This window comes from Talpa europaea (genome assembly GCF_964194135.1).
Source record: "Talpa europaea genome assembly, chromosome: 10".
Taxonomy (NCBI): domain Eukaryota; kingdom Metazoa; phylum Chordata; class Mammalia; order Eulipotyphla; family Talpidae; genus Talpa; species Talpa europaea.
This window is the reverse complement of record NC_140077.1, coordinates 94,223,815-94,243,703: the sequence shown is the minus strand read 5'-3', so window position 1 is coordinate 94,243,703 and position 19,889 is coordinate 94,223,815. Positions and strand designations below refer to the sequence as shown.

The 19,889-nt window shown below is 39.6% G+C and overlaps 1 protein-coding gene across 1 annotated transcript in view; it reads right to left on the bottom strand.

The window, feature by feature from the left end:
- The window catches only part of PPP3CC (protein phosphatase 3 catalytic subunit gamma), a gene marked incomplete at both ends in the record, with an annotated part of 52,738 nt that overhangs the window by 26,726 nt on the left and 6,123 nt on the right, over positions 1–19,889 (bottom strand). The window contains 4 exons of the mRNA XM_084245052.1: positions 651–796; positions 2,010–2,121; positions 6,331–6,455; positions 6,791–6,988. Of these exons, the coding sequence (XP_084101178.1) occupies positions 651–796; positions 2,010–2,121; positions 6,331–6,455; positions 6,791–6,988 (581 nt within the window). The remainder of the gene's footprint in view (positions 1–650; positions 797–2,009; positions 2,122–6,330; positions 6,456–6,790; positions 6,989–19,889) is intronic.

The following is a 19,889-nucleotide window of genomic DNA, read 5'->3' as shown; positions in this document are numbered from 1 at the left end:
AAAAGACAATAAGGCAGTAGAAAAGGCACTGTTGCATACAGGAATACAATCTTTCCCTGAGGTGAGTAACTTTAATTCAGAGAAAAGTTTTATAAGCTGAAAATCTTGGTTTCAGTATCTATATGAGAGCAGTAAGATAATACAAAGGTAGAGAAGACAGCAATGTATAAAGGTGTAAGTAAAAATTGACTGATCATCTCTTTTCAATTATGAACATACAGAATCCTAGAAACAACCATCACCAAAGTTAGGAAAGTGCAGCAACTAAACTATATCATCTAAAATGTCAAAGTGAATGAATTTCACAGTGGGACGAGTTCTAAGACCATCCATTGCAATGACCTCATTTCCAGAGAAGAATATGTGACTCAACAGATGAGCTAACTAAAAGCAAGACAGGAATTACATACATAATTTAAAGTTTTAGACTAAATTCAATGTTATATTTTTAGTTGGTAAAGCACAGTTTTCATTAAAAGTTACAGAAAACTTCTAACAAAATGTTAACAGTTGTAATCTCCCAATGACAAGATCACAGATGATTTCCATTTTCTTAAATTTTGACTATTGTATTTTAACATTATTCAGCAACAAATACATATTAACTGACTGTAATAAAAAAACACTCCAAGAGAATAATGAAAACTTACTTTCCTAATATCATCTAAACAAGTAATTTCAGGTGACATCCCTCCATGTACACATAGAAATTGCTGATTTAACAGGGCAGCAAGAGGAAGACAGTCAAATGTTTCCATACATGCATCATACACCTGTTCGGAATATTTTATCCGACCTATCAAAATAGGAAAAACAGTCAAAGGGTGAAAAGCTGAATTTTATCATATATGAAAAAGGATATAAGCCAAAAGTTGACGAAGTTATTTCACAGCCTGGGGTGCATGCCAGAGATGCAGTGGGTGAGAGGATTCACCAGAGACAGTTTGGGGAGCAGAACAGGCAGACTGACTGAAATACACTGCTGGGGGGAGCTGTGGGCAAGATAAGAGAGGTCTGCTGTGCCATGTGGGCAACCTCCCTGGCCAGGGATCGAACCCAGGCTGCAGCGGCTGCAGAGAGCTTCATAGTGCTGCATCTTAACCCCATGCGCCACCAGGGAGGCCCCCTATTTATATATTTTTGGTGTTATTTTTTTGGTGTTTTTTTTTGTTTGTTTATATATCTTTGACAGCTTGTGGATAAAAAGTTAAAATCTCTCTCCTTCTCTAAGGACAAATGTGATCTTGGATTAACATTCTAGCTCTTGTTGCCCTAGAAACCGGATTAATGAATGAATGTCAGCTGTGTTATTAGACAACATAGCTTTATAGTAAAACTTACCCAATTAACTGGACTTCTCTCTCCAGTTAATATCTCATAAGATATATCCCTGTGGGGGCCTCCCCTGATAGCGCAACGGTTGAGCGCTGGGCTGCAAGGCTGCCCGCAGCCTCTGCAGTGCTGGTTCATTCCCTAGCCACCGGGGAGGGTCCCACCAAAAAAAAAAAAAAAAAAAAAAAGATATATCACTGTGGGATCCTGGAAGCTATGCCAATAAAGATTTTTACAAGATATATTGGAGCTTGTGATGCATGAGCCTTTTAAGCCAGGGTGTGGATATTGTTTCCTTGCTCCTGAGCTATGACTTGAGGTGGGGGAGGCAAAAAACCTCTGGACTGCTATAAGCACTTCTGTGAGGACCACTTCACTGAAAAAGGGTACCTAGTGGGCCTCCCCTGGTGGTGCGGCGTTAAGCACTGGGCTGCGAAGCTGCCCGCAGACTCTGCAGCACCAGTTTGATCCCTGGACCCACATGGTGCGCAGACCTCTCCTGCCGCACCCGCTGCTCCCCTCAGCAGTGTCTTTCGTGGGTCTGCCTGTTCTATTCCCCACTCTGGCTCTGGTGAATTCTCTCACCCTCCCGCGCTTCTGACTGTACCCAGCGCTTGTATAAATAAATAAATAAATCTTTAAAAAAAAAAAATGTCTGATGAAATGATTATACTTACATTCCTGTTTGAAGGTGAAATATTCTGTAAGATGCCTGCATTCATGATTTCCTCGAAGCAGAAACAATGTTTTGGGATGATTAATCTTTAAACTCCATAAAAATAGCACACACTACAAGATAAATACAAGGACAATATTTTATTTGTGAACATAATAACAAAGACAATTTATATAAATTCAAATGACCTGTCATAATGGCATATCTCATTTTTTATTTTTGAATGTGGTATCTGTTGTCCTATAATTTGACAAGCAAAGAACAGCCTTCATAGAAATCCCCCCTTAATTTCCATTTTCATGTTCTAGCCAAATATTTAGAACTCCATGACAAAACCAAAGACACAGGGGCCTCCCTGGTGGTGCAAGGGGTTAAGTCTCAGCACTACCAAGCTATCGTTAGCCACTGCAGCATGAGTTCGATCCCTGGCCAGGCAGCTGACCCACATGGCACAGCAGACGTCTCCTGTCTCACCTGCTGCTCCCCTCAGCATTGTATTTCAGTCAATCAGCCTGTTCTGCTCCCCATTCTGTCTCTGGTGAATCCTCTCATCCCTCTGCACCTCTGGCCTATACCCCAGCTCTTGTATACATAAATAAATAAATCTTTTTAAAAAAAAAAAGCTCAAGGAGAAGTGAATCTTTACCATTCTGTTTTTATCAGTGACATTTGGATTAGTCCCTGTTGTACTAATCAAAACCTGCGTTACTGCAGGAAAGATCAATGCGTGCTCTAGGCATGAAAAAAAATCATCACGCCTTGACTCTCTCACATAGGCTCACAGAAAGAGAAACAATATGGGAAAAGAAAATAAATAAAGTGAAATGGTCCTATGAAAACAATTTGGCAATATGTATCAAAAGTCTTAAAAACAGCCTTGGGATCACACAGACCTAGTCTCAAACTACCTCTTATGGGTAACCTGGGGCAGTTTTCTCAGCTCCTCTGGACCTCAGTTTCCCCATATGTCACATGGGAATAAAGCATAGCTTGCCCTCCTGTTTCGCAGATTGCCCTCCCATATAAAGCTGCCTGAACCCAGGCTCTTCTGACGGCAGAGTGGGATTTGTTTTTTGGGTTCATGCTTTACTTCCTGGGGCCTAGCAGTGTCTGGCTCATAGCAGGCATTCAATAAATGTTGATTAGTAGTGTTCAATGATTGAATGGCTTGATTTCCCTCCCTTACTACCCACCCCCTCCAATTTCTGGTGGGGGCTATTTGTGCCTCTTTGTGCTCCTGACTTCACCTTGGTCAGTCTCTAGGGACATCTGCAGTTGCATCTGCTGGACTGTGCTCCGTGGGATGTGTAATCACAAAACTCGTAACAGAAGCATTCTGCTGGGCCTCCCTGGTGGCGCAGGGGTTAAAGTCTCAGCACTGTCAAGCTATCACCAGCCACTGCAGCATGAGTTCCATCCCCAGGCAGGGAGCTGATCCACATGGTGCAGCAGATCAATCCTGTCTCCCCACGGCTCCCCTCAGCAGTGTATTTCAGTAGATCCACCTGTTCTGCTCCCCACTCTGTCTCTGGTAAATCCTCTCACCAGCATCCCCTCCCCACCCTGGCACCTCTGGTTTACACCCCAGTTCTTATATGCATAAATAATAAAAATAAATCTTTAAAAAAAAAATGGGAGCCCAAAAGTTTTTACCTTGCAAGAGTCTTTTCATCTAGAAAGAAAATGTTTCAACATGCACACACATCCCAAATAAAATACCCAGCAGAGTACCTTTCATATATTAATGGGAAAAACAGGATCCCATGTTGACCCCTAGACCAATCACTGGTAACAGGAAATGGATGGCCATACCTAGTTTTGACCAACCAGAATTCATTCCCTAGGGCTGGGAGAAGAGCCTTCCTTAAACCACCAACCCCCCCCATCCCATTTATCTGAACAAAATAGGGATTTTAATAATAAGAAGGAAAGAGAAGCTAAGCAATAATAAACACTTATACCACTAGACACACTTCTGGAGTAATTTTAATGATTCCATTTGACAAAAACATCACACTTCTGCTTATCAAGGACGTTGAAAAAATTGTTTGAGCATCAATATGTATCATGATGAACTATGTTGTAGCCTATTTTTACAATGTTGTAGCCTAAGTTTACAATCTTAGAAGTTTACAAGTAAGTTCCAACTAACAGTAGACATACCCTACAATTCAGTTTTAAAACTGGTACAAAATAGCATTGTCGATTTAAAGGCTTGATAAATTAATTTATCTTAAGATATTCCAGAAAAAACCTTTAAGTTAGCCAAACATCAAATAGCAGGATAAAGCCAAAAGCAACTTATAATTTATTAATTATTATTCATTCAATAAGTATTATTCATTCAATAAGCATAGTAGGTGCTGGGCTAGGTCCTAATATGAAGACTACTGCTGAAAATTACTACTACTGCTGAAAAAGCACTTTCATCTAACACTGAAAGATCTATTTTTAAAATGTGCCTTTTCTATTAGATTGTCAGTTCTTGTACAGAGCATAAATCTTACTCATTATTCTATTCTCAGAGTGCCACAAAGGTGGTACTCAGGAAATATTTGTTGATGAGAGAAAAAATACATAACAAAATGTTCTGAATATAGTAATATGTACAAATCATTGTGTGCTTTGTGTGTGTGTGCATGTGCGCTTTATTGAATGTATTGATGAACTGAAGCTATTTTTAAAGTATGAGCTAACAATCAAAAGATGATTTGGGGGCCTCCCCTGGTGGCGCAGGCGGTTGAGCACAGTGCTGTGAAGCTGTTCTCAGACTCTGCTGTGCCGGTTCGATCCCAGCCAGCTGGCGAGGGTCCCCCATGGTGCAGCAGACCTCTCCTGTCTCGACTGCTGCTCCCCTCAGCAGTGTATTTCACTCAGTCTCCCTGTTTGTTCCCTGCTCTGTCTCTGGTGAATTCTCTCACCCTCCTGTGCATCTGGCCTGTACCCCGGTTCTTGTATAAATAAATAAATAAATCTTTTTTAAAAAAAAGATGATTTGGCACAATATTTTATCTTTTTAAGAAGTTGTTACATTAAATAAAATGATGAATAATTCACTTAGTTCTATATTCTTTTCCTCTTCACCCTCTAAAACCTCATGCTAGCAAACACACAAAGCAAACATTCAGAGTGTCTTTCCAACATCCATACATTTGACTTCCTTTCTATTGAGTACATAGGAATAGGGAAGCTCTTCAATCATATAGTCTGCGAGAATAATCTCTATCCACGCCAGATACCTACCTTAGAGACTGGAAATTCACTTAGCAATAGGGGAATTGTGCTTATTTTTCTTAGCTTCCATCATTACCTTTTACCCTCCTAACTGACACCAAATGAATTTGAAGCACCCACAGTTAACACTGAACTTTCCTGATTTGTGAATTTAGACTGCCTAACTGAAAAGTAAGATCTATTTCTCTTTCTTATTTTTTCAGCAGTTTTAAAACTGTTGCGTGTTTGGTTGAGCACCAGGTGATATAGTTGACTTGCACTTAGGACTAATGCTCCATGAACAAGAACCTTTAACCAGCAAGAGCTCATTTAGTACAGTGAGATTTTCTTCTGTTTTGATGGAAAGGCAGAACAAAGGACTATAACAACAGCTCATCTCATGCTTATTCAGGGCACATTATAAATTTCAATTACTCGAACCATTTCAAAAGTTACTTCTCATTTATTTACCAAGCATGAAAATAAGAAAATGCTGTGGTTCACTGTACTGAAGACTTACACTAGATTCTAAAACAGCTTTATCTTTTAGAGATAAAAATTAGGTTTAATTCTAACCATTTCCCTCTCATTATTCAATTTCCAAAATATATAAAAATGTTTTCATTAACTGTAATAATTTTCCCTTCAATGAACATTTATTAGGCACTTACTATTTGCAATAGTATGAGAAATTATTCCACAATAAGCTAATTGTCCGCTTATTTAGCACTGACAGTTGATCTAAGAGTAATTGCAGCCCAGCAGCTTATGGTCTTATAATTAAGGTCAGCTAATCCCAAGCCCATTTAGGGTGAATAGCAATTTATGTCATTCATATACAGCCTGTACACTATCTTCAAAGAGGAAAGGTTAGTAAACATTTAACTTGTTTGCAAAGCTGGATTAGTACAATCTTCTGTATGTCAGACTTTCCACTGGCCAAAAAAAAGGAATAATTTTTTATATCAATTAAAACATTTATTACTTTAATTACTGAGAGGAACAAAGTGTGCTAAGTTCTCATTTTAATTTCTCTATTGAAAAATGGAAAGCAAGTGTTTTTAAAAAAGACAATATGAATGCTCCCACATATCCAGTGTAATTTTTACCTCTATACTGAAATAACCTCTGTCCACATAGTCACCCAGGAAGAGGTAGCGCGTGTTACTAGGTGATCCTCCAACTTCAAACAACTTCATCAGGTCAAAAAATTGCCCATGAATGTCACCACATACTAGGAAAAAAAGGTCATAGGGTAAAATAAAAATTATGTCTTAGAAGAGAAAGAACATTACACCAACAGGGTTCATGTATTTTTTTAACTTAAATCATTTTAGCCTTTGACTGGTCTGCTCTATAATTTTGTATTCAATCTAACAATACTGAATAATCCTACTGGAAATATCACACATTTTACATTGTATTTCTTCAATGAACAACAAAGAGACTAAATAATCCTAAAACTGTCTCATAATGCCTAGAAAAAAATTACACATTTTATCTGGTTACTTGTAATCATTTCTCAAATTAGCTCAAATCTAAGCATCACCATGAGAATACTTATCATACCAGTGATCGGAGCATCTACTTCTATCATAGTCTTCTCTTGTCTCAGGATGGCAGCTCCATCATTGATTATCTTTAAGGCTACTTCCTCTTCCAGTCTCCCTTCCTTCACCAAATGGTTTTTCAAAACATCAATTTTAGGCTTCCCATTCTCAAATACTTCTTTCAAAGTAAGCCGCTGGGTTGGAGGAAAAGGGACAGCTAGAAAGAAAGAAAAAAAATTACTTAAATGTACACAGAAACATGAACACATTTCTGGTATATAACAAATTAAACCTAACAGATGCCCATGACTGCACATCCACAGCACCACAATCATGGGGAAAACTCAAAGATACTCTATATTATAAATTTTTTAAAAGGCCACAGTGAAAGTCGAAGTCATTTAAAAGATATAAGTGTATGAGAGATTATGTTGACATACAAACATTAAAGACTTGAAGTTGATTTGGCACGAAAGCTACAAGTGACACAGGGACTAGAAAAATGTATATTTTATCTATGGAAAAGGTGTTAAAGATGGCTAAAGAAAATGAAGGAAAAGAAACCACAACACTAAAAGGGCTTTCATTTCTTCACAAACAATGACCTAATAAAATCATGTTCTAGAGGTTTAACCTCAGTCCTTGATCAGGAGAATCACACATTTGGGCTTTATTCTTAAAGGGTAGTTGCTTAGAGTATTGCTGATAACAAGAACATCATAGGTTACACTCTTCCTGAAAATAATTTGTCATAATAATGGAGCATAAACTTGAGCAGATACAGGAGGTCTAGATGTTCTTTCTGATCTGGAAATGCTAACAACCAACTTCAGTTTACACTGAATATAGATTATATCATATCATAGTGATTTAGCAACTCTAATAGAAAAAATTTTTGACAGATTATCATCTCCCCATTTACCTACTTTACAACGTACTCTACATTCCCTGTGATTAGTATCCACAAGTATATAAACCATAGGTTTAAAAGAGAGGGGTTTGTTCTAATCCATACTTTTATGTCTGGTGGCTCGACTTCTACCTTACATAAATGTTATTAAGAACTGAGCTGAAATGCACAAGCACTTTTAAAAGACTTTGCATTATTTATAAGCAAAGAAAGTCCTATGGTAAGTTCATCATGCTCTTAGCTATGACTTAACTCATTTTGATTATTTAAAACTCATCATGAGCCTCCCTGATGGTGCAAGGGGTTAAGACACAACCTATGAAGCTAGCCGCAGCCACTGCAGCATGAGTTCCATTCCCTGTCAGGGGGCTGCCCACATGGGGCAGCAGACTCTCCTGACTGGCCCGCTGCTCGCCTCAGCAGTGTTATTTCAGTCAACCAGCCTGAAGTACCACTTGTTCTTCCTCTGCCTGGGTAAAAGGCTAGAATTTATTTCAACAACAAATCCACATAATCAGCACCTCGTTCACCAGTTGTCACACTGTCAAGAGTTTACTGATCTTCATATTCTTTCCTCTAGTCTCCACTGTGAACACATGGACACAAAGAGCTTGGAATTTCCAATGGGAAAAAAGATCTGGAGTGCTTTGTAAACTATCTGTGAGAATTGCCCAAACCATCCTCCAATAAAATGCATTAAAAACAACTATAAAAAGTGATAATAAGCTTAAATTTTGTACAATGTCAAACTGTCATACAATATTTTTAAATGCTCTACAGCAGGGGAGGGGCTGGAAGAAGGGTCAAAACAAGGACTGAGCACAGTGGACACGGTGACCATTCACGGTAATGTGGTGGTGGAAGATTATGGACACTACACCTGTGGGGAGAAATCAAATTTTTTTTTAAGATTTATTTATTTATTTATACAAGCACTGGGTACAGTCAGAAGCGTGGGAGGGTGAGAGAATTCACCAGAGCCAGAGAGGGGAGCAGAGCAGGCAGAAGGACCGAAGTACACTGCTGAGGGGAGCAGCGGGCGGCAGGAGAGGTCTGCGCGCCATGTGGGACCCTCACCCGGCAGCCGGGGATCGAACTGGTGCTGCAGAGGCTGCGGGCAGCTTCGCAACCCAGCGCTCAACTGCTGCGCCACCGGGGAGGCCCAGAAATCAAATATTATACAAAAATGAACAATGATGTAAGAAAAAAAATTAAAGTTTTTAAATGCTCAGCTTTGGCATTTCTAGCAGTTAGCAACAATTTGTGGACTGACACTGGTCACAGACCACACTGAAGAACACTGGTCTGAATAAACATGGACTTAAGGGAACAGGAGTAGGACTAGAGTCAAAATATGATTACTATGAAGGTTTTATTATGTCTAAGAATGACAAAAGTTGTTGTCAGCTGACTTCACTGCTTACTTTACAGCAAACAATAACCTGTTTCCAAAAACCCAAGGCTCTGACAAGTTCATTTCCAACATTTCCAAAGTTGAAGCCTTTAGTCTCACACAGGATTTCACTGATTAAAAAACAACCTAAACACTTGGAGTCTGCAGACGGATGAATAGTTGAAGTTTTACCTTTCACTATCTTGTCCCTGCTTTAGTAAACTATGAAGTATATAAACCAAAACAAAGAGGTTCACTTCTTGCATCTTTTGAAATTATAAATACCTCACTTACCACCATGCACAGAAGTGTGGCTATCTGTTGCTTCCTTAAATATTCCATTTTATAGCTGTCACACTTCCAAAAGTGTCTTACCACAATTTATAAAATGTTAAAGAAAACACACTCAACTGACTTTCAGGGCTAATAAATAACTTGAGACATTTTATTTTGTTCAAAAGAATTAAACCAACCAAAGTAGGCATTTTTAAAATGAAAAAGCCAAAATATCATCAGTGTCTGTGCCTAGGTCTGCTCTACTGGTTACATCACATCAGCCCATGTGGGGAAGTAGTCTCTTCATCATTAATATAGGTCTGGTATTTTATAAACTATATTCCTTACCAAAGAGAACACAGTGCTAAGAGAGGGTTTAAAAGGCTTGAAAATACCAGGACAGAATTTTTAAAAACAGAACCAAAACTTCATTTATCTAGAAATGTGATAGTATGGGGGCTCTTTTTTTTTTTGTAAGAGTATATGGCTTTCTTTAAGTTGAGGTACATTTCCTCTACACACAATGTGTGAAGTGTTTCTATCATGAAAGAAAGTTGCATTTTGTCTAGTGATTTTTCTGCATCTATTGAGATGATCATCTGATTTTTATCTTCATTCTACTAATGTGGTATATCACATTAATTGATTTGAGTATGTTTAGCCACTCTTGGCATCCAAGGGATAAATCCCCTACTTCATCATGGTAAACAATCCTTTAATGTGTTGTTGAATTCCATTTGCTAAAATTTTGTTGAGGATTTTTGCATCTATATTCAAAGGGAAACAGGTAACAGTTTTATTTTCTTGTAGTATCCTTATCTGGCCTTAGCATCAAGGTAACTGGCTTAAAAAATGAGTTCAGGAGTGTGTTTCTTCCACTTCAATTTTTGGGACAAGCTTGAGAAGGACTGACATTAATTCTTCTTCTTTTTTTTTTAAAGCTGGGATGCAAGCCAGAGATGCGGAGGGTGAGAGGATTCACCACAGACAGAGCAGGGAACAGAACAGGCAGACTGATGAAATACACTGATGAGGGGAGCAGTGGGTGAGACAGGAGAGGTCTGCCGCGCCATGTGGGTTGCTCCCTGGTCGGATGGGGATCAAACTCATGCTGCCAAGGTTGCAGATTGATTCATAGTGCAGTGCTTTAACCCCTTGCGCCACCAGGGAGGCCCCTGACATTAATTCTTTAAATGTTTAGTGGAATTCACCTGGCTGGGGATCAAACTCATGCTGCAGTGGCTGCAGATAGCTTCATAGTGTTGACACTTAACCCCTTGCGGCACCAGAGAGGCCCATTGCCTGGACTTTCTCTGTAAAATTTCTGAAAATGTTTTCCTCACAGAAGGTATAAAATCCTCATTGAGAAGGTCAGATATCATGCAGCTTTCCCAGAGCCATCTGGAGGCCGTTCCCATCTTCCAACCCTCAGTCCTGATTTTTTAATTTGCTTTTGCTTGCCTCAGTTTATTTAAACCAACATCTGTCTCCCCACAAAAAAGAAATGGTAATTATATGGTATGTTGTGTTGGTGTGTCCTGGAGCCCAGTTTTCAAAGTGAGCGTGAGAACTGGGGCTTTCCCACACATAGCAGCAACCAGGAGGTGTGGGAGAATTCAACTCAATTCTGACACCTACCTAGAGACTGAGCCAGGTTCCACAAGTTAAGGGCTCAGTCTTCACTCCAGAGGCCAGCCACAAGCCCCACGCAGGTCTGCGCTCCTGACCAACTGACTAGATCAGAGATCCCACAACACCTTCCTCAGACTTCACCATTCCCAAGCCCAGATTATAGCTGTGCTACTGACTAGCTATAAACTACAGATTCCCAGGACACCATCCTTGGGTTTGATTACTCTGTTAGAACAGCACACAGACCTCAGGAAACCCATTTACACACTAGGTCACCCAACTTATTACAATGGATATTAAAGGATAAGAATAAACAGCCAGATGGGAGAGATCACAGGCACGGTAAGGGGATAAATGAAATGAAATAAAATAAATGAAAAGAAAATTACCAAGGATTGATTAGAACTCTCACCACTGCTCTTTGGAATGTGAAATGGTATGGCCACTTGGAGAAATTATTTGGTGGTTTAATATGCTAATTATACACCTCTCATACTACCTTGGCATTCCATCCCTAGTGTAGTAAACCAAAAGAAATTAAAACATAACATTTATACACAAATGTATGTAGCAATTTCAGTCATAGTAGCCTAAAACATGAAACAGTCAACAGGTAAATGGATAACTGTAACATGGTGTACTTCGCAATGGAGTATTATGCAGTAATAAAAAGACAGAACTACAGATGAGTATGCAGCAGCATGAACAAATCACAAAATCATTGTGTTTAGTAAAAAAGTTAGATGTAGGGCCTCCCCGGTGACGCAGCGGTTGAGCGCTGGGTTGCGAAGCTGCCCGCGGCCTCTGCGGCGCCGGTTCAATCCCCGGCTGCTCCCCGGCCACCGGAGGAGGGTCCCACATGGCGCGCAGACCTCTCCTGCCGCCCGCTGCTCCCCTCAGCAGTGTACTTCGGTCCTTCTGCCTGCTCTGCTCCCCGCTCTGGCTCTGGTGAATTCTCTCACCCTCCCGCGCTTCTGACTGTACCCAGTGCATGTATAAACAAACAAAGAAAGAAAGAAAAAACATGCCTCTATAAAAAAAAAAAAAAAAAAGTTAGATGTAAAGAGACAGTTCTACTTCCTTTCTAATCTGTATGTCTTTTGTTTCTATTTCTTACTTTATTTCAATGGCTACATCCACTAGTTACAACAGTGAACAGAGTTGAGAAGAAAGGCCATATTCCTAGTCTGAAGGGGAAGGCAGTAGTATATTTCCATTAAATATATTAACTACAGGTTTTATGTAGGTGACCTTCATCAGCTGAAGAAGCTCCCCCATTTCAATTTTCCTAAGAAGTTTAACTGTTTAAATCATGATTGGGTATTAAATTTTTGTTAAATGCTTTTTCTGAATTTATTAAAATAATGATACAAGTTTTCTCCCTTACTTTATTAGTATAATGAATCCCACTGATTGATTTTCCCATATTAAATCAACCTTGCATTCCTGGGATAAATCCTCCTTAGTAACGATGTATTATTCTTTTTAATACATTCTATTTGCCAATAGTTAAAATCTCTGCTAAATTATTTATGCTGTGCTAAATTGTCGAAACTACAGAACCCAATTTTCTTAATTGAATTTCAATAATAATATGCTCATAATATTTATTGGTTGTTGTATGTGAACTATGTAACAGGTATTATGCTAAGGGTTCACATATACTATATCACTTAGCTTAACAATACTCTATGAAGTATTATTATCACACTTGACAGATGTGGACACCAAGGTTTAAAGAAGGTAGAAAATTTCTTAGCTCTAACAACTAGTAACTGGAGGAACTGAGTTCCATCTCAGGCCAGTTGATTCCAAAGAATAAACTTATTCTCCTTTGCTATAGTGCTCCATCAAACAACCTCTAATACTTTTTTCCAAACACATAAATCAAAGTAAAATGACACAGGTTAGAATGAAAGTAATCTCTCTGAGAGATCACTAAAGTTTAAATCCAGTTGAGAATTACAGAGATACAATTCATAATAAATAATATTCATATGCAAGATATACTCTCATGGAAACAAAAGGATGTTACACAATTCTAGACAAACTAGTTATAATTCCTGTTTCTCTCTCTTCTCTCTCTCTCTCTCTCTCTCTCTCTCTCTCTCTCATACACACACACATGAATGGTGTATTGACTAGTGAAAGCTGAACAAGGGGCCTTCCTGGTGGCGCAAGGGGTTAAGTCTCAGCATTATGAAGCTATCCACAGCCACAGCAAGATGAGTTCGATCCCCAGCCAGGGAGCTAACCAACATGGCACAGCAGACCTCTCTTACCTTGCCCGCTGCTCCCCTCAGCAGTGTATTTCAGTAGATCTGTCTGTTCTGTTCCCCACTCTGTCTCTGGTGAATCCTCCCACCCCCATGCCTCTAGCTGTACCCCAGTTCTTGTATGCATAAATAAATAAATCTTCAAAAAAATATTAAAAAAAAAAAAAGCTGAACAAGCTGGGTGGGGATGGGTTGTGCCCATGTTAATTTCTGGTTTTGGCAGAGTACAGTGGTGTGGGGCATTGACACTGTGGAGGAGGGGGGCCTGTACTTATCAAAATAAAAGTTAAATAGATTCTAAAATCTAAGTTTCTAAACTAAAGTACACAGGAGAATCTGCAATCTTTTCAAGGTCAAATTCAATTCGGTGTACTGCTACCATATAAATGACACATACTTTCAGTAAACATACCTAACACCTGATGCAGATCTGCATAAAAAGAGAAAAGAACTCACTGGGGATGACAACTTTATTTTACAGTAAGTATGAAAGATCAACATCAAAAGTTATTGGCCAATGAGCTATTATTTATAGATTATTGTGTGGGCTTACCTCAAGGGACAGGAAGATTTACCTAAATAGTTATCTCTGTTGACTACAAATAACTCTTCTTTCATTCCTATTTTAAGTCAGCAAGCCTGGCCTACTTTTGCAGACATATTTCCTAATCTACTCACCTGCCTTTCCAACCACGAGTCAGTGAACCACCACTGAAGATGTTATATTAAATATCATTTCTTTGGGCCCTCCCCCGTGGCGCAGCGGTTGAGTGCTGGGTTGCGAGGCTGCCTGCAGCCTCTGCAGCGCTGGTTCGATTCCTGGCTGCTCCCCGGCCACCGGAGGAGGGTCCCACATGGGGCGCAGACCTCTCCTGCTGCCCACTGCTCCCCTCAGCAGTGTACTTCGGTCCTTCTGCCTGCTCTGCTCCCTGCTCTGGGGCTCTGGTGAATTCGCTCACCCTCCTGTGCTTCTGACTGTACCCAGTGCATGTATAAATAAATAAATAAATCTAAAATAAAAAAATAACTGCTTTTTTTAAAAAGCATAAAAAATAAATATCATTTCTTAAAGTCATATGTACTTTTCAGATCTTTCCATAACTTAATATAGCAAGGAATTTTATTTCATTGATCCCATACAGCTCTTTGAGCTATGTCCTTGTTCCTGTGCCTGCTGTTTCTTGATAGCCAAGTTAGTTTGCAAGAACTAACTTGCAAAGTATTAGGTCCTCCTAGAACCACTTAAGTAATAACCACTATTAAGTGATAGTCTGACACAAACAATAACTTCTATAGCAAACATCACATGTTTTAAATAAAACAGTGCAGTATTGTCAAAAATAACCAACCTGCCTTAACGGACATTTCCAATGATTAGTTATATTGCTCTGGCTTTCATTAAAAGCATCCTACTTTCAAAGCCTTAGGTTTCAAGAATAAAATGTACTTAAGTTCACACACACACATACACACACACAATATAATTCTTCAGGCCATTGATGGACAAAGTTTAAACTTGAAAGGATTATCAATTTATAGAAAGAGAGAGCAAACATCCCATACCAGATATAGTCTACAGTTTAGTCATCTGTTCTTCCGATGGTATTAGTCATAGGATGCTCCAGCGTTCTAATTTTCTGTTACAGTTTTGGAAGGCTATTTATTATATGCTATACTGAGTGCTCTTCAAGATGGCATTTAAGCTTCTAAGTATAACCAGAAATGCGTTGCTTTGTAGTAGAAACTCATCAAATATATGTTTATAAATACATAAATCCCAAATTCTATCTATACTACAGAAAAGGAAATTTTTATCATTTTTCTCAATAAGCATTTTAGGTTTAAATCCTTTCAAAAGCTAGAGACTAAGGTTGGAAGATACAAAATAAAATACTTTTAAAAACCTTCATTTCAAATATGGCATTTAAAGGCAAACTGATCTATGGGGCCTCTCCCGTGGAACAAGGGGTTAAGACGCAGCACTTTGAAGCTATCCAGAGCCACTGCGGCACAAGTTCAATCCCCGGCCAGGGAGGTGGCCCACATGGCGCAGCAGACCTCTCCTGTCTTGCCTGCTGCTCCCCTCAGCAGTGTATTTCAGTACATCTGCCTGCTCTGCTCCCTACTCTGTCTCTGGTGAATCTTCTCACCCACCGCATCTCTGGCCTGTACCCCAACTCCTGTACACATAAATAAATAAATCTTAAAAAATAAAAGGGAAAGAGACCTACTGTCAAATCTCACCCAGATTAAGATTAACTCCTTTCATAAACATTTATTACGCATCCACTGTGGGCATCGTACTATGCTAAGTGTTTCCCACATAACAGGAAATGCAATCTGTAAATTCTAAGGTAGGTGCAGTTATCCTCCATTTCAACCTGGAAGCAAGGAAGACAAGCAACAAGTCACACAGCTAGTAAGCAGCAGAGCCTGTGCTCTTCCCTACATTATCTTCCAGAACATAAGCTTCTTACGCTTTCATTTACTTACACATTTACTTTGTGCCGGCCACTGTATTCAGCATTAAAAGTACACTGTTCTTACCCTTGAAGAGAACAGTTCAGTATGAATAAAGAACATAAAATGTTTAAAGAAATTTGGAAATTCATGAGGCTGCTCATGGGAGTACACAAGAGGCAGCAGATAGAACACTGAAATGATGACCAAGATGCAGATCACATGTAGTAAGCACTCACAATGTGCCTGTCACTGAGCTCTGTGGAGTTATTTTCATTCTTACAACCATCCTATAAACTAGCTTTTTGTAATCCCTCTTCCTCAGAAAGGGAAACTGAAATAAAACATAATTAAGTGCTTTGTCCAAGGTGATGCATCTACTAAAAGTAACATAATTTGAACCCAGGTATGCCTCTGAAGCCTATGTCCGAAAGTCCCACAGAGCCTTGGAGTAAAGGGGAAAAAGCTTCTCAGAAATCCTCTTGGTTAAATCTAGAAAGCAATGAAGAGGCTAGTTAAGTAAGGGACGAGGATCCGCACAGAATTAAAGCAAAGAGCTCACTCTCAACACAAACACAGTATTTCAGGGCACTTCACGTAGTAAAGTAGGTCTGGGCAATGGAGGTGTGAAAGGAGGAGGAGGAGTACAGCCCAAGGTCGCAGAGGTTTATCCTGAAGGGAAGGCTACACAAACAAAGAAAACAGAGTTTATCTGAAGAACAGGAAGTGCTCACCAAGGACTTCATGCACTAGAATGATCTTTCACAGGATCAGCAGATCCTGTTGGCAGCACACAGGCTAAATGAAATAGTCCTAAAAAGAGGCTCTACAAGAAGAGAAGCAAGAAATGAGAAAAAGATGCTGTGGGTTACAGAGAACTGAATCTGGTAGAACTGGATATGAAGGGAAGGAAAGTCTGGCCAATTCCCAGGCTGGTCACCTGAGCCAGTGATGAAACCCGGCAAGTAGTGTGATTAACAAGGAGGGGAGATACACTTAAAAAATGCTTTCTCTCTCCTACTTACCAGTACTTTTAGTATTCATTTGATCCCTATACCAACTTTTTTACTTCAGTCTCTCTGATAAAATAAACATATGGCTGTCTTACTTTCTACAATATCTATTTTTGTAGTGTTTAAATTTTCCATAATTTTGAATTACATTTATAAACCAATTAAGCTTTGTTTAAAAAAAAAAAAAAAGAAAAGAAAACCTAGCATCAAAACAACTTTGCTGGGCCTCCCTGATGGCACAGGGGGTTGAGACGCAACCTATGAAGCCATCCGCAGCCACTGCAGCATAAGTTCGATCCCCGGCCAGGGAGCTACCCACATGGCACAGACCTCTCCTGACTCGCCCGCTGCTCCCCTCAGCAGTGTATTTCAGTCAGTCTGCCTGTTCTGTTCCCTGCTCTGTCTCTAGTGAATCCTCTCACACCCCCACACCTCTGGCCTGTGCCCCAGTTCTTGTATGCATAAATGAATAAATCTTTAAAAAAAAAACAAAAAACTTTGCTGTCCCCTTGATGGAGTCAGAGTCAACTGCCCTGGCAGACTTCAGCTATGCTTCTTCATCCCTCTTTTCTAGATTTTACCTATTTCAATTAATTCTCTGATACTGACCCAAGCTCTCTTTAATCAACTGCTTTGTCCATTCTTACTTCTGCATGTTATTCCAAGCCCCACCACTTTAATGCAGCTGAAACTAACTCCTTTTTGCTAAACAAGTAACCTCCACTTCACACCACTTATGAACAATGTACTTTTTTTTTTTTTTATAGAGGCATGTTTTATTTATTTATTTGTTTGTTTGTTTTGTTTATACATGCACTGGGTACAGTCAGAAGCGCGGGAGGGTGAGAGGATTCACCAGAGCCGGAGCGGGAGCAGAGCAGGCAGAAGGACCGAAGTACACTGCTGAGGGGAGCAGCGGGCGGCAGGAGAGGTCTGCACGCCATGTGGGACCCTCCTCCAGTGGCCGGGGAGCAGCCGGGGATCGAACTGGCGCTGCAGAGGCTGCGGGCAGCTTCACAACCCAGCACTCAACCGCTGCGCCACCGGGGAGGCCCTGAACAATGTACTTTAAAACTCATTTTCTTCTTTCCAAATTCTCAAATATAATGGTAGCCTTTTCCAAGCCTAGCTATTTCGAGGAATTTTTCTTCTTCTTCCTTTTTTTTTTTTTTTTAAAGATTTATTTATTTATGTGTACAAGAGCTGGGGCACAGGCCAGAAATGCAGGGGTGGGGGTGTGTGTGTGTGTGAGAGAGAGAGAGAGAGAGAGAGAGAGAGAGAGAGAGAGAGAGAGAGGATTCACCAGAGACAGAGTGGGGAGCAGAACAGGCAGACTGACTGAAATACACTGCTGAGGGGAGCAGCCAGTGAGACAGGAGAAGTCTGCTTCGCCATATGGGTTTCTCCCTGGCTGGCTGCAGAGGCTGCAGAACTCGTGCTGCAGAGGCTGCATATTGCTTCATAGTGCGGTGCTTAAGCCCTTGCACCACCAGGGAGGCCAATTTCAAGGAATTTCTTAACTGTACTTTTTTAATCTCCCCAACTTTTATTTTTGAAAAATTGAAATCCTATTAAAAAGTGAAAGAATAGGTCAAATGAACATCCATTTGCTCTTTACCTACATTCACCATGGTAAATGTTTTGATTTCTCTCTCAATAAATACATATTTTTTTTTCCTGAACCCTAGGAAAGCAAATTGCAGACATCATGACATTTCTACCTTAACACTTCAAACAGTTATGGTCTAATAAGAACATTCTCCCTTCTAACCACAATACCATATCATCACACCCAAGACATTTAATACTCACACAATACTATCTAGAATACACTATATGTTGAAATTTCTCCAGTTGTCCCCCAAAATCCTTTTTATTTTTATTTTCCTAAATCAGGCACTGGATATGACTATCACTTCTCTTTCTTCTTCTTTCATCTAGAATAGCTCACCTGCCTTTTAAATTTTCATCACTTTGACATCTTTGAAGAGTTCAGACCAGTTGGCTTGTAGAAAATCCCACAAAATGGATTAGTCAGGTTAAACACTTTTGGCAAGGATTATATAGGTAATTCTTGAATGAATTCTTAAATTATCTCCAGTGTCTAGTTCATTTAGAATTTCAGTCTCTTGGGATGACATAGTCTAGACACTGCACAAAAATTATCACAGATTGTTAGCACTCAATAAAACTAATAATGATCGTTACATCTTGGCTAGCATATACAATATATCTTTCTCACCCAATCTAGAGATCCTATTTACACAGTTAACCCCTCTTCTATTAATAAACAAAGACCCTAGAAACAAAGATTTCATGATAAAAATCTAGTATGCCAGTAAAATAAAATTGGATAAAGAGAACTAAAAGTTCTCTCCATATGCATCTGAGTAACAGGTGATTTTAAATGACTAGCACATTTGGGTTGAAATTTTTAGAACTGTTTTACAATTCTAAATGCACCTAAAATTTAACACTGAAACTTTGAAACGGTGTTATAGTCTATTCATGATTATGCTAATGGATGATGATTGAAAGATACCCTTTTACTTTTATTAGACCTTTAGCAATTAAGTAGCAGCAAAGCCCAAAATGATTACAAACACCAGAATTAGCTGAGTGGTTTTGTCTTTCATAAATATGTCTAACACTAGTTTTTTCAAAAATGTCACTTTAATGGAAAGATACTCTATTTCTATTACCAAAGGCTGACTAGGGAAAGATCTTTAATTCTTTAATTCGCCTTAACAAATGACTCCTTAGAATTTTTCTCTCAAGTGATCCAATAACATTTTTTTTTTAATTTACAAAATATGATAATGTGTACTTCATGGGAAAAAAATTTTTACTATGAAATGTCTTAATAAGGCTTAAATCACAATCATTACCTATGAGTAAAAAAGAACATCAACATTCCTGCTCAGAAAAGAATTGTTTAAGGGCCTCCCCGGTGGCGCAGCAGTTGAGTGCTGGGTTGCGAAGCTGCCCGCGGCCTCTGCGGCGCCGGTTCGATCCCCAGCTGCTCCCCAGCCACCAGAGGAGGGTCCCACATGGCGTGCAGACCTCTCCTGCGGCCCGCTGCTCCCCTCAGCAGTGTACTTCGGTCTTTCTGCCTGCTCTGCTCCCCGCTCTGGCTCTGGTGAATTCTCTCACCCTCC